Source organism: Empidonax traillii, unplaced genomic scaffold (genome assembly GCF_003031625.1).
Source record: "Empidonax traillii isolate 1590-97213 ecotype Southwest subspecies unplaced genomic scaffold, ASM303162v1 scaffold69:size3087049, whole genome shotgun sequence".
Classification (NCBI taxonomy): domain Eukaryota; kingdom Metazoa; phylum Chordata; class Aves; order Passeriformes; family Tyrannidae; genus Empidonax; species Empidonax traillii.
Window position 1 is genome coordinate 838,763 of NW_020955262.1, and position 14,827 is coordinate 853,589.

Sequence of the window (14,827 nt, forward strand, 5' to 3'; positions counted from 1 at the left end):
TTCATTTGTTTCTTCAGCATTCTCCTAACAGATGTTGTCTTTTTATGTGCCTCCTTAGGTCAATACTGAAGTTTATTGATACTTTCTGGGCCTTTAGATGGTTTACATGATGGGAACTGTATGCAAATAGAAAGTTTTGGAAAAAGACTGAAGTAGAACACCTTCTGAGAGCACTGACTAAAGTGAGAGCTGCTGTGTGGCATAGTCAGAAGTTAACTGTGAATACCTTGTACTAACTATTGTGGCCTTTCGCCAGTGGATGCTTTCCTGTCCTGGCAGTTCTCTGCTAAATTGTGTATCAGCTCTTCTCTGAGACTGAAACCAGTCTGAAAATGAGGATAGTGGTTTCTGTTGAAGATTGCCTTAATTTGCTTGTCTTATAAATGAGCTCGTAATGCCACGATTAATTAACATATCAATAATAAGTATGCCGGTGTTAGTATATCATGATGTTTGTCTTCTCTCTTGTGGGAATGTTTAAACTGATCTTTCCTCACCTTGCGTTTCCTCTGTGTGCAGGATTAAAACTGAATATATGGCTGAGAACTGAAATTTTACCCAAGTGTATTCAGAACAGGAAAAAGACTAATATTCTTGCAGTTTTAGTACCTTTCTTGGCCAGAAGCTTAAGAAATGAATCTGAAAAGAGGAAGCAACTCGTTGGTTATGTTAATGTTGTCAGATAGATATCTCTTCCATGGAAATTGCAGTATTCCGGGTGCTCACTGATTCACTCGGCGAATACAATGTAATGTGATCATTGGTGAAGTGGATATAATCTGTTCTGTTACGGTCTCAGACTGAAGGAAATCTTTATCCTGCACAAGCTCATTCTCTACAAATTGCATTGTGGCGAGGAGAGACCCAGTGGTAGCTGGAGATGTGCAGCTATGCTGCTTCTCATGTCAGCTCTCCACATCTAAATTGTATGACAGGACAAGGGAGCAGATGAGACAAGCTGTCACTCAGCCACGCTGCCCTTTGAAGAAAGGCCATGGGGGGGAAAAGGTGCCGCAAATGGGCTGTGAAGTTTACATACACTGCCCACTGTTAAACAGATTACCTCTAATGAAGTGTCTAATGCTCAGGCCATATCAGCCTAATCCTTGGTGGCAGTTCATCCCTCAACTGCCAAAAAACACCGCCCTCTGGCCCTCTCTCGCCACTCTGGCCGCCAAGCACAGGGAGGTGCCCGGTCTTAATAAAGCAAGACAGTGTGTGATCTGACATGCAAATGTAGGTCATTGCATATGTAAATGTGTGATTACAAACCTGCATGCCAAAACACATTAGTGAGACTTTGCTCTCAGCATGCGGTTGTCACACTGCCTTAGTAGTTCACGCTAATATTTGTCAAGTTGCTGTGCAGAGGCTGCGACTCCCAATTCAAAGGGGAAGTACACAATACTTCTTAAATACAGCCTATTTAGAGAGTCTGTATCTTGCAGCTCTGTGTAGAGAATTTAAAATCTTGTAGGTGAAGTGTAGTTTTAGACGTTTTCCCTAAAAGCCCTGTAACTATGTCATTAAGCGGGGTCCCGCGCTTTGGGATGCATTGGAGCATTAATGCTGCACCACTTTTGTTAAAATGAGAGAGTTCTTGTATTTTGATTTCTGGAGCAACAGGAAGATATATAAAAATATATTGCATCTGTACTGAAAGAGGAGCATTAAAATGCTGGAATATTGGCATTGAAATTCTTTCATAAAAGCTGATCCTTTATTACTTTTAGTGTCTCTCTTCTTGTTAAGTGGGTGGTTGTGGGTTTGGGTGTGTTGTTTAGCCTTTTTTTTTTTTTTTTGGATGGAGGGAGCTAAAACATATAAAGAAAATGTGGCATATTAAAGCCCGATGGCATTTTTTCTCTCCTATGTCTCAGACTCCTAATAAGCTGAGAACGTTTTAGATACATCTCAAGAACTTAAAATTTTAAATTCTCACTCCACAAACGATGGTATGGATGCTTTCTTTAGAATGTCTTGTGATCAGGCTGGGACAGTTTTGGTATTAATGCACTGGAATGAGGCACTTTTAATAATTGAAACCATATTTCAACTGTGTCTTTACACTGGTAGGATTAGTCTCACTGACTTCAATGTAAACTTTTTTCCAATATCTTTTGATTCTAGAAAGCCTTGCGACCCGACATGGGCTATAATACACTTGCTAATTTCCGAATAGAGAAGAAGATTGGCCGTGGGCAGTTCAGTGAAGTCTACAGAGCAACCTGCCTCCTGGATGGAGTACCAGTGGCTCTGAAGAAGGTTCAGGTAAGGATGATTTTTCTACAAGTATTGGGAGGATTTGATACAGTTAAATTTGAAAGGCATGTGTTATTTAGATGTGATTTTAATGAATTTTGAAATACTTAGAGATGATAGGAGATCAAGAACTTTGGAAATTTATGATATGACTTTGTATACTAGTCCACAAAGCAGTGTTTTAAAAGTAAAGTCCAGAGTTGCTGGGAGAAGATAACATATGAAAATGAGCTGTATAAGAACAGTCCTAACCAAAGCTTGGAATTTATAAATAATATAAATATTTAGTGGTGTCTAATGTGAAAATATATTATGCAAATCCATGCATTTTTTATTAAATAAGAATCTGTAACTTTTCAGATAAGTAACTGTGCTTCAAAAGGGCATAAATCAAATATGGTGTATATGTAATCAATCTTGTAATAGTGAAAAGGAATTACTGTTTCAAAAGACTGAAAACTACCTGAGACAAGTATAAAGCAAAATTGTACTTGAATCCATAGCTCAGTGTTTCCTTCAGATTTCAGGATATAACTCAGTTCATATTATCATCTTCATGAATAATAAATCTGTGTGTGGGGCCCTATATGGTAATTAAATGAGAGTGCACTGTGGATCTAAGAGAATCCCACTGGTCAAAATATTTTCATGAGAACTCTGAACATTTCCAAGATTCACAGTTGAACCAGTGGTGAAACAGCAGTTCTGTCACAGAAGTTGGGACAAGAGCAGCAAGCTGCTTGCGTTACTGTGGCCAAGTAACGTTAAGCCCAGTCCTGGTAAATTTTGGCCTAAGAAATGGACTGATTATTTGTTCAGATATTCTGTCTTAGCAGTTAGCAGTTTTTAAAATGTTTAAATCAAAAGTGATAGTTTAAATCAAAAGTGTTTTTCAAACTGGAACATTTTCATTGTCACACAGGCAAAAGACAGCTTGAGCTATGCTTCTCTCCAGTATCATTTTCATTCTCTCTCTTTGTTTGGAGCTGCTCAGAGATGTTTGTTGTAAGACCATTCCTTGAGAAAATTCTCCACAGAATTTATTTTGAAAGTTGTCTGACAATGTGTTTAGTTTTGAAATCAAAACTATAACTCTCATTTCAGTTCTGATCTTGAGATGCTTAGCATAATACTTGGAGTAGTGTCATCAGTTCTGAAGAAGTATTTTTACCTTTATAGATTGCAAAACAATATGTGTAAGATTTTGTAGATGCTTTTCTAGTGTTTCTGCGTTTTAATAATTTTATTTTTGCTGGGCTAATGCATGCACTGTAAGTTTCTCTGTCATATTCTGACTTGCTGTTCCATTTCTCTGATTTCCTGTGCACCAGGAGGCTGGGCAAGTCCTGGCAGTCATAAAAAAGGAGACTTGGTTTCCCCCTTCTGGGAGAACTGCCAGATATATATTACTTCAAAAGCTGAAATATATTCTAAGAACATTGATCAACAGTCTTAAAACATTAGGCTAATTCTGCCTTCATTTGCAGTGTGTGAGAAACCAAAAAGGTCAAATGTGACTTGAAATGCATGTCAATTAGGGTGGATGTGGAATGCCTGGGTACTGGAGGAAAGTCATAAAGTCAGCCATGAAATTTTTATAACGGTGCTTGCCTTAAGAATACAGAGGCATTTTAGCATGTGTACTCCTAACAGTATTTCAGAAGTCAGTATGTATAGCTGTGTTCTCACATCAGACTTCACAGTTTGACAAAAGATTTTTTTTCAGTGCGTGAGGGCAACATCATGCTGTCTGTTTACAGGTGATGATTTCTCTAGCAGAAAAGCTTTCTTGTTTAATTTTTAGTTAATCCTTTAATAAATTTCTAAGAATACATTTGGTTGGTTGTAGGAAATAGTGTTAAAGAGTTATGGCTTTTCCAGATAGCTTTATCCTGATAGGGTTCCAAATATCTTAAAGTGTCCAACATAGGTGGATGGTTTCCTATTGCATGTTACTACCTAGTCCACATCAGGAGTGGCTGTGTTCTGTGATCTGTAAAGTCACTTTTACTGTGGAGGCTGGATGTATGTAGGAGACTATTACCTGAATGCAAAGTGAGACTTGATTAACTTGTAAGGATAAAAAATTCTGAAGTGTATAGTGTTGTCTTACCCAGAATTCAAAAGACTCATGGCGACACTGAGTGTTGGCACAGTCCTTGTGGGTTGCATAGTTGTCATTTAAAGATGTTCCTTTTGGACAGAAGACCATCTTAATTGTTACTGTGCTTCTGTTACCTTTTTTAAGATTCCCTAGAAATATTTTTGTTAAATATAGTCACAATACTTAATTTCATATAAAATTTGCTTTCACTCATGTCTTCTGGTGAGAAGTGGTAGCTTTTCAGAGGAACTCTGTGATGGTGCTTTTTCCTTTTAATTTCAGTCATGTTTCATTCAAATTAAAATAGGGCCTTTTTTTCTGATGCCTGTTTACTGAAAGCTCAGCATGGACAAAAAAGGAGGAATACTTCTTTCTGTTGTGAGAGAGGGGCTTTATTCTCTCTATTTTAGACCTGTGCATCGACATTGAGACTGTATCACTAAATGGTCTACATTGTGTTAAATAACGTAGCTGAGATACGAGCTTTCTTCAGCTTTGCCATTATCTGCCCATTCTCATCTCACATCTTCTCTACTACATACCTTTCTCTCCAACGCTGCAAGTTGTGTCTGTTTAACCCCCTCCCCATTTTGTTTTCCTGGCTGGGTTGGGTGTTCTCTTTATCTGTTTGGTCAGTGGTTCCCCATGTGTGCCTCTACTATCAGGACTGATGTGGCTTAGAATCCTTCAGTTACCCTCTCTTTCAGAGCTGCAGGATCTCTGGCCATTATTTGTTCCAAAAGGATTGCCAGTTTTGAGTTCTGACGAAGCTTTCCAAAAAGAGTGTTTATTTTCCACTAATAAAATTTTATTTGGCTAAAACATGTGCAATATTGATAAATGTTATATTAATGTGTTCAAAATGTATGTTTGTGGAATGAAATGTGAGCAGAAGCAAGTGGCAGTAAGATGCTGTGGGAGAAAGGACAAGCAGATGGTGACAGAAACCACTTTTCTTGAATTTGAAGCAGAAACTACAGAGTCCATATGACAGGAAGTTGTAGTATTGGTTTGCAGTAGGGTATGTGGCACAGTGAGAACTGTTAAACTTACAGGCTTTTTTAATAGTAGTTTAACAAGCAGAATACACAAAATAGTATGTTGAGTCTTTTCTTCTTGTTCTACCATTTATGATTCATCTTCCAGTGTGTAGTTTGCCTATGTGTAATTAGCAAAGTGGTATATACAGTAATTAGGTTCTCTCTTTTTCTGCCATGGAAATGGGAACTATGTTTCTGAGATGCTGTTGAATTATAAATAAAAACAAGTAAAAAACAGATCTTCACTACTTAACTTTCATTAGTGTCTAAACAACACTTAGAGTCAAAGAAACATCAGAAAACATGAACCACTAATAGTGACCATAGCAGTATGAACTGAAGAGGTTCTAGTTAAGTGTCTCAGCACGTGTTGAGTTTCAGGTCCAGAGTATCCTGAGGATGATGCCTGAGGAAGCACCAGTACCTCTCTGTTACTGCCACTCAACGTCACCCGTGCAGCAAAACACCCATGGGTATGGTGCAGAGTTCTGAGCAATGAGCATTCCAGTAGTCACTTCCAAGGGGAAAGTAAGGAATTACCAGATACTGGAATAAATGCTCAGAAAACATCCTTAAACAGCAAAAAGTGCATATCTAAATCAGTGACTGTAAGGCTGTATGAGTTTACTTCATGAGTTATTTTTTAAGAAGCCTTGGCTATTCAAAATGTAGTATTTTATGCAAAACTGACTATTGCAACAAAAGTCTCAATTCATTAGACTTCTGCCTTACGTTGTTCTATCTTTCTTTCCTGTTCATTCCAAAATTGGAGGCCCCATGTTAGACATTCAGACAATGAATCCTTTTATCTAGCACTTGCATTCATTATTCATTGTGCATTGTCAGTGGATTGCTACTTCAGGCCTGAATTACAGTTAATTAATCTTAGAAAAACACTTGTAATTTCACACTTTATGAAGCACTATTGTCTCAGCACAGCAGGGCTGTGGTGGCAAAATACTCTAATACTTGTATCTCTTAATATTTATGTTCATTCAGGTCTTTATTTTGCCTACTTCTCTGAAGGCTTATGTTACAATAGTCATGCTTGTGTTTTGTTTTGGAAATGCTTTTTGATATTTTTATTTTATACAGAGTCTCAAATGGAACATAAATAGGTTATGTAGTGACTTAAATGATAAGGTTAGAAAGATGTTTATCCTTTTCAGTACTGAATAGGGAGAACCCAGAAAAGTGATGGACTTGAGAGTAAATCAGGCAGATTCCCAGCTTGTCACGTTACTTCAGACGATGAGTTCTGTTGATAGCTGGTAATTGGTCAGATACAGTCTACATTTAAAAGCCAAGGCCTGTTGTTGTCCATCAGGTGGTTAAATGTTTCTAAACTTTCTTGCTGTGCCCATAGCTTTCTAGGAGCTGTAACTGCATGTGTGAGCACGTATGTAAGAACTTTACTGAGCAAGTTGATTCATGTGTTGCAACTTCTTTTAGTTTACACATCTGCATAGGAACAGTTCCTTCTCTGTAGCTTACAATAGCTAAGCTAGTATTCTAAAAATACCTGTATCTCTTGACAGTACTTACAACTGAAGTTTCTGGAATGCTGGAAGGAACAAAAGTTGTAATCTACGCTCACGTGAAGGTACCAGAGAAGTGATGGAATGCCAAGTTAGAGATCTGTTAGTTGCATAGCACACAGAAGGGAGTATTTCGTAATAAGTATCCATGTGTATTTGCCCTTTCACTCTCCCTCTGTATGCAGTTGGTTGCAGGATGAGATGAAAAACAGTGAGCTGAAAAGATACTTTTCATTTCACTTAGGTGCTAATTGCCAAGGGCTGTTACAATGCTCCTTTACCTCTTCAGCTGTGTTTACCTAATTGTTTTAAAGAATTTCACAGTAATTGCTAAGGTGTGGTGCTTACCACAGCGAGATTTTTTGGATTATACTCTTCATGAAAACCCTCCCATCATAAATGTGTTTGCTGTATTTTTTGCTTCTTACTAGATTTTTGCATTAGGCAAGCATAATTCCTTTTTAAAATATGAATCTTGTTATAGACTATATATCTTAGAAGCAAAAATTGGGGAAAAATAATTAAAATTTTAAATAGAAAGTATTACTCTATGCAGTTTGTGCTGAGTGGAGTTTGTGCTGACTAGAGAAACATAACTCTAGCCTGAATTAGCCTGTGATCCTGGCATCATAGGTGGAGTCAAGAATTAGAATTTATTGTTAGTCTAATGAATGCCCTAGCAGTCTAATCAAAGTGCAGCAGTTTTTATTGTTAGCCAATTACAATGATGTTAATGCTTGTGCTCTAATGGCTGCTAGTTTCCAATAATCAGTGTATGGGGCATCATCAGCAATCTGAGCCCTGCTGGAAGGACGGCACTGGTAGTGCCTGAACCTGGGATTTTCCTGGCTGCTTTCCAGCAGTCAGTTGCTAATGCTTTGTGTTGATCCAAAAGCTTATCACTCAAGCTTATCCAAAAATCACTCTGGTTTTGTTAGGCCTTGTTTGTATCTGCTATAATTTCCCTAAGACCACAGAGCTGAGCTGAAATCTAAACCCAGGTTAGACACAAGTCATTTGACTGCCATGACTTTGTAGTTCACTCAGCTGCAGGGCATGTGCTGCTACAGCTAAAGCCAAGCTCAGAATGTGAGTGCAATCCAAGAGAAGGCCGTCAGGAGGCTGGAAGTCCTTGGTCAGTGTGTGTCTGGGGTGGAATGAGGCCCGTGGCCAGCTGAAGGCGATGGTGGTGCTGCCTCTGCGAGGCTGCAAACCCTGTGCATGTGAGAGATGTGTGTGCAATGCTCGTGCTGGAGGGAGGGGAGCATAAACTGATGTTTCAGCTTGACCTGCTGAGTAATAGGAGCTGAAGATGGAATTAGTCCTCTTGCAGAAGTGTGAACTGTTACAGTTGTGAGGGGAACACTGACATGCCTTTGTAGTGTTAGGTCAGTGGTCAGTCTGCAGTAAACGGCAGGCAGGAACAGCTTCTCCTGCTGAACAGGCCTGCTGCCCTGGGTAGCTGTGACATGTGCTTGAAAGGATCTTCTTGAATTCTGAAAATCTTTCATTTTTCAGACTAAGACGTTCTTCAATGCTGAGTCACCTTCTGGTGAGGAAGCATGGAGGTTTTCTCGTTGTGTTGACAGTAACCTCTTTGTGTGACCTGACATGGCTTATTATACTGGGGTCCTCTGATCTGAACTGCAGCAGTTTTGGCAAAATACAAAGATAATCTATTCAGAATGAAAATCTCTGGAAGCTTTTTGCATCTGGTATGAATCAGAGGTTCTTCAGTGGCCAGGGATTGAGTCATTTTCTTTTTTTTGGGTTGTGGAGGTTTTTATACCAGTCTTAATGTTGGAGGAGGTTGATGTCTGTGAAACTGAAATTCTGGTTTCTGGGAAATGCTATTTATAGTCTCTTGAGATTAGAACTGGATCAAATTCCAATGAAGAACCGCAAGAATGCTAAACAGTAAATCTTCAGATTTGTCTGTATTTGTGTTGGTAAGGATCAAATCAGACTCATTTTTTCTGTGTTGCTTTATTTTGGTTAATGTTTGAAATATTCAGTGTAGCTGTGACAAATTTGCGAAGCTGCTGTATGAAGTGTAGCAAAGTATAGAGAGTCATATTTATAAAACTTAAGTCAGTCCTTTAGTGAGAGCAGCTGCTTGGTATAGTCTACTCCAGAGCTGTTTAATAACAAATTAGAAGTACTGGGAATACTATGCAGAATACACTAACAAAATTCTTTCTTTCCTGTGCCTTGATTCTAGATCTTTCACAATCCTGAGTCTAGGGCTTTATTTTTGTGTTGTTATTGCTCTACACCAGGTACTGATTTATGTCCCTATCAGAGGCGTAGCTTATAAAAAAGTTTTCTTGCAAAACCTGTTAGCTTAGGTGTGTAGGGAAAATATATTCCTGGAATAAGTAAGTTACTGTACCTCTTGGTATATTGGAGCAGGTGCAAACTTCCCTGCTTTGTCACAGAATGAAACTCTTCTGGTTTGAATCTTAAAATGGTGCTTTGGTAAGTGTTCCAGATCCTCAAAGTATGTGTTTGTATACAGCTTTCAATCTGAAATTCCATCTCCAGTTTTGGTTAGGCTCCAATGTGTTTGGAGTTGAATCTCAGTAACATTTCTAAGGAATGCTCTTATCTCAGTGTTATCTAGAACTTGGCAAAAATGTGAAGACTCAAGAAGTGCACCTGTATCTGCCCCCTTTTTTTCCCCTGCTCCCTGATACACACTTTAATTGACTGTATTTGGGAGAGAGTGTATAAAGTTTTCTGTTTGCTGGTCTCGAAGGTTACAAGGGAAGACAATTACGATTTCATGCCTTCTCAGTGCTTCCTCAGTTAATGTGCTGCTTCTCATATTTAGATTTTTTCCTAGGTGTTTGCTAGAAAAATCCTTTCTCTACCAAACATGAGGACTCCAGTCTATTGTCAAAATTATTAAAGAGCAATGCTTTTTCATTCGAAGTTGAGATCTATAATAGATACAGACTGTTTAATCTCCTTCACTAAATTTCCAACTTTATCTCATAAACTCTATTTTTTATGTTATCTATCGGTGTTATTTATCTTTCAGTACTTGTAATTTCACATATAGTACTAACTCTCTTCTTCTACTATGTCTGAAATAGCTGAAATAGCTTTAGTGTTAGCATTCCATTCTTGTGACTTCTCTGCTGTGTTCTTCTGAAGTCCCCCACAGTCTCCTCCTTGAATAACTGCTTTTAACTCAGTCTGTTTATTTCCCATCATCCTGGCTTTAATATACAAGTAGTTGTGAGATGGTTTATTCCCTTTCTTTCTTTTCTCCTCCCCTTTTTTCTTTTACTACCTCCAAGTCTGGCATGTCTTTCCTTGAGTTATTTTTGTGTCAAAAAGTGAGTCATATCCACTCCAACCTCCTCTTTCTCATGCAAGTTCTGAAGACAGAGTGGATATCTGAAAGGAAGTGGTGTTTAGTCAGGAGCAGGTGTGTGCTCTGTGAGGATTGTGCTCTATGCATGCAGTTTCCAGACTTCTTTCAGCTGATTAAAGGGATGACAAACTCAGTGTGCAGAGTGGCATGGAAAATGAAGATGAGGTTTAGAAGATCATAGGCAAACTTCCTGATTTGTTTGAATTTCTTCAGGAAGAGCAAATGAAGGTGTGATTTACATGAACAGTTAGGTGGTCAGTTTGAGAGGACCTCCCTGCACACATTCAGTGCTGGAGTTAGTGGCAAGATATCAAATGGAAGTTGTCAGCTGTTGAGCTCTTGGAGATTTTGAGCTTATGGAACCAGATACCACTGATCTTCATAGCAGAAAAAATGCTTTTTCCTGGAGACTATCTAGAAACAAATGATGCGCATTGGCAAGTCGTAACTGAAAAATTTAATCTCATAAATATTGCGATAATAAACCTCATAGAGTGTCTTTTACGATTCTTGTGAATAGTTTAAAATGTAGTAGGCAGACCACAAGGGAGTTGATGATTATTTTGGTTTGGCTGGTTTGGCTTTTTTTTTTTTTTTTTGTTAAATTCAGAATGTAATGGCAAAGGAGACAGGAAGGATTCCTAGCAAGAGACTAAGGGGAAAAAGTGGAATGCTCAATACTAGTAAGAATCAGTTTGTGGCAATGAAGTGGCAGGAATGGGTTAGGACCCTGCAATTTGGATTAGAGCCACATATAAGGAAGTGTGCTGAATATTCCTCTGTATTTGAGCAGAAATGTGGAGATGGCACATACGTAATTGAAAAGCTTGTACTTAAAATGGACTTGTTTCCTGTGAGGGGGCTAAAAGAATGGCCATAGCACTAAATCAGTGCATCAGGTCATTAGGAATATTTCATAGTGTAATATTACGTCTTGCCATGAAGTGCATAATTCAAGTTGCTTTATGGATGCTAAAAAGTAACGAATTTGCTTTACTTTTATCACTTAATAAAAATCTTCTCTCTCTCTCATGCCTAGATATTTGATTTAATGGATGCCAAAGCACGTGCTGACTGCATCAAAGAAATAGATCTTCTCAAGGTAAAACATTTGTTTAAAAAATGTGCAGCCATCATCACAGTATACTAAGTTTTTCATAGACATACTTAGTGTCCACTCCTGTTTGCGTACTGTTTCTGTAAGCCTAACTTGAACAGTTTTGTGGTCTTTATTATTGTAGAAATTAACATTTAGAAGTAAATCCAATAGAAAAATGAACAACACTTGAAGTAGAAACTTCTACCAGAACTGCAATATTGTGGACAACTGTGTCCCACATACAGTAAAATCTTGATTTTAAAAACTGACTTTGCTGTTTCAGATAACAGTTTAGCACACTATTGGATATACATATGGAAGCAAAATTCCTCTAAAATTGTAATGTCAGTCGTCATGTTGATCCTGAAATGCAACCATGTTCTTGAAAAGTATTTGTAAATACTTCTTGTAAACATATACTTCTTGTAATTTGTATCATAGTGTAATAGATTTTAGGGGTTGGTTTTTTTGCCTAAATAAGAATGTTTTGTGTCAGTCTTAGTAAATACGGTGTACTCTACGCTAAAATGGGAATTATTCTTTTGCTTTCTTAGCAACTGAATCATCCAAATGTTATTAAATATTATGCCTCATTCATTGAAGACAATGAGCTGAACATAGTGTTGGAATTAGCAGATGCTGGAGATCTCTCTCGAATGATAAAGGTAGGAATTAACTGTTTTTTAAAAAAAAAAATGAACTTGTACTTATCAATTCGGGCTTTTCATTCTACATGCTCGTCAGTGGGGGAAATGCAGTGAAAAAAACATCAGGAACTGTAGAGAAAAGTGGAGTGTTAAGACTGACTTGCTGTGTGTTTTCTTTTTTTTTTTAATATATGCCCAATATTGATGCTTATCTAAGTATTTTTAACACTGTTGCTCAGAATGTAAGTTCAGTTGGGAACATAAGTAGGCTGAAGTTATATTAGTACTGGGGAGAAGGAGAAAAAACCTATAAAGAAAAGCAGTGTCACCAGCGTTTAGAACAGTGTGTTTTAATGGCATTCCTGATTTTTTTTTTTTTGACACAATTGTTTTGTGTTCCAATGTTCTTTTTTCTGCAATCTTATGAAAGCAGAGAATAACTGGTGTCATATGGCAGAAGTGTCTTCTGCATCTTGAACTAGAACTGCTAACAACTTTGAAAATGTATTTTGTATTTGTTTGGTGTCACATGCGGTGAGCTTACTGATACCTGGTTGTGCCTTATGGGTTAATTGCCTTTTTTTTGTGGTTCTTAAGTGCCTATTTTTAGTTAATGAGAAAAAATTTATCCCAGACCCACTGTATAAACTTCTGTATTTGCAAACTTATGTTAAGTTTTAGCTGCCTTTTTTAATCTTTGTTTGTCATTTGACAACTACTTCCCTTCTTTCCTTTCCCTTTTTCCACTGCATCTCAGGTTTAGCGTGTCCTTTTGGGATACTTTCTTGTGTGCATACCATGTTGTTGCTGTCAGCAGAGCACACCACCACTCTGGGCACAAACAATGCCACTCAATGATTGTTGGCTCAACAGCAGCCAGGCACAGAACACAGACTGTCTTGCTCAGGACATACATGAATAGAGAATGTTAATTTCTTCATTAATGACTTTCATACTGATATTTTTTTTTTGGGCTTTTGAAGAGCATTCCTTTCTAAATTGATAATTGTAAGGTAGGACAGTCAAAGTTTAGTTCTAAGCAGGTTGACAGCATCTGTTAATATTTATAGCCAAACGTGATATTTTTCTTCATCTCATAAATTATTAATTCTGTGGGCTTACATTTCATAAAACATAAAGGAAGGTTTGTCTTTTCTTTTGAATGTTCAGTTTTGACACAACAGTTACTAATGTGAGTACTCTGTGACAGATTGCCTTATGGCATGTCTGGTCTTATGACCCATTGAAGCTTTCTCTTTTTTGCTTGCTTTTTTTTTTTTTTTTAATTACTATTTAATTTTAGATCCAGTGTGTGGCTTTTTCAGTGCAGTTGGCCTCATTATACCTTGTCCAAGTTGGTGGGTATTTCTTACAGGATCGATCTTGGAGGTACTTTGTGACTGTCCTCTTAACACAGGGATCATGTTTAATGTAGCAAACTTTGATTGCTGTTTGATGTTAATGACAGCCTATCAGGCTATTATTAAATATGTATGAGGTGTCACAATGCGCTCTGTTTTCATGCTGCTGGTGGAGGAAATGATTTGGTGGATTACTCTGACAATATGAGTTTAAATGTGGGGCGCACCAGTTATGTAGCATCTTCTTAAGTATTTTAAAAATTACCTGAAAAATAAATGATATGTAATGGCATGGAAACTTCCTAGAAGCATGGCTGCCTGTCACACTACTCAAGTAAATCACTATGTTGTGCTATTAAGGCAAACCATGCTTTGGTTTCCAGTGTTCTTTCTAGAATGCTATTCTGAGTTTGTTGGAAAATGTTGAGACACTCCCAGAAGAGTGTTTGGGTATCAGGCTTGTTGTGTGATGTGTAGAAGGGATCAGGCATGTTTTTGAAATTGTAAATGACCACAGCCTGAATGACATTGAAACCAATGTGAATGTGAGGGAAAACTACTTAACTAGTTTACTTGGGTATTTGTTATGACATTATTGGCACATCAGAGAATACTTACAAGGCTGCTGTGCCTGGCAGTGCACCTTAATGAATTCTTTAGTTCTTCCCTTGATGAACCACATCCTTGCTGCCCAGCTTTTATTTAGTCCCTCTTGTTACCTGTGAATAATATTCTTTGTCCCCATTGAGTGGAGTAGGGAGGAAAATCACTTGGTACATTCAAATGTATTCTAATAGAATTCATAGAATCTGCTCTATGTCCAAAAAAAAGAAAAGGCAGCTGTGCATTGGCATTTACATGTCACATAATGAAATCAGAGCTATCTCATGTTCTCTCTGCCTCTGTGTTGATGTATGTACATACAGAGATTTAATCCACTTTACCTTAATTTTTTTTTTAATTACCTCTGGGTATTTAAAAAAAATATGGGAGATGTTTCAAAATAGCCTCCCTTCTCAAAAGCAGGAGGATCTGAAATGGAGAATTTCTTACCATACAGCTTTTAATGGCCTGTTAGAATTCTTGGACACGTCATAAAACCGAGAGGCAAACATCAGTGATGGGGAAATACTTGCATTTGACTCACAGTTGGTTTTGCACTATAACTTGAACTTCAACACTGTGTAACCCTTGTGTGGGGATGGTGAAAGAAGGGAAAATTCTTGGTTTTCTGCATCTGTGAATTAGGTTGCTGGATACTATAACTTCAAATATGGTACGGGTAAATAATTACTGTTGTGCTGTTTCTCAGTTGCTCAGGGTCTGTTTGTTGGTATCTGTGGTCTCTACTGAGGAACCTGTGATAGTCTGTGGCTGCCAAGGTTAAGGGTATT

The 14,827-nt window shown here is 37.8% G+C and overlaps 1 protein-coding gene across 5 annotated transcripts in view; it reads left to right on the forward strand.

Moving 5' to 3' along the window:
- NEK7 (NIMA related kinase 7) overlaps window positions 1-14,827 on the forward strand; it is a 77,995-nt gene that overhangs the window by 14,268 nt on the left and 48,900 nt on the right. For all 5 annotated transcript variants that reach the window (XR_003570843.1, XR_003570844.1, XM_027880401.1 and 2 more), the window contains exons 3-5: window positions 2,131-2,271; window positions 11,366-11,428; window positions 11,980-12,090. Coding sequence is in view for 3 of the 5 variants with exons in the window: in XM_027880401.1 (XP_027736202.1) it covers window positions 2,131-2,271; window positions 11,366-11,428; window positions 11,980-12,090 (315 nt within the window). In the remaining 2 variants the exon portion in view is untranslated. The remainder of the gene's footprint in view (window positions 1-2,130; window positions 2,272-11,365; window positions 11,429-11,979; window positions 12,091-14,827) is intronic.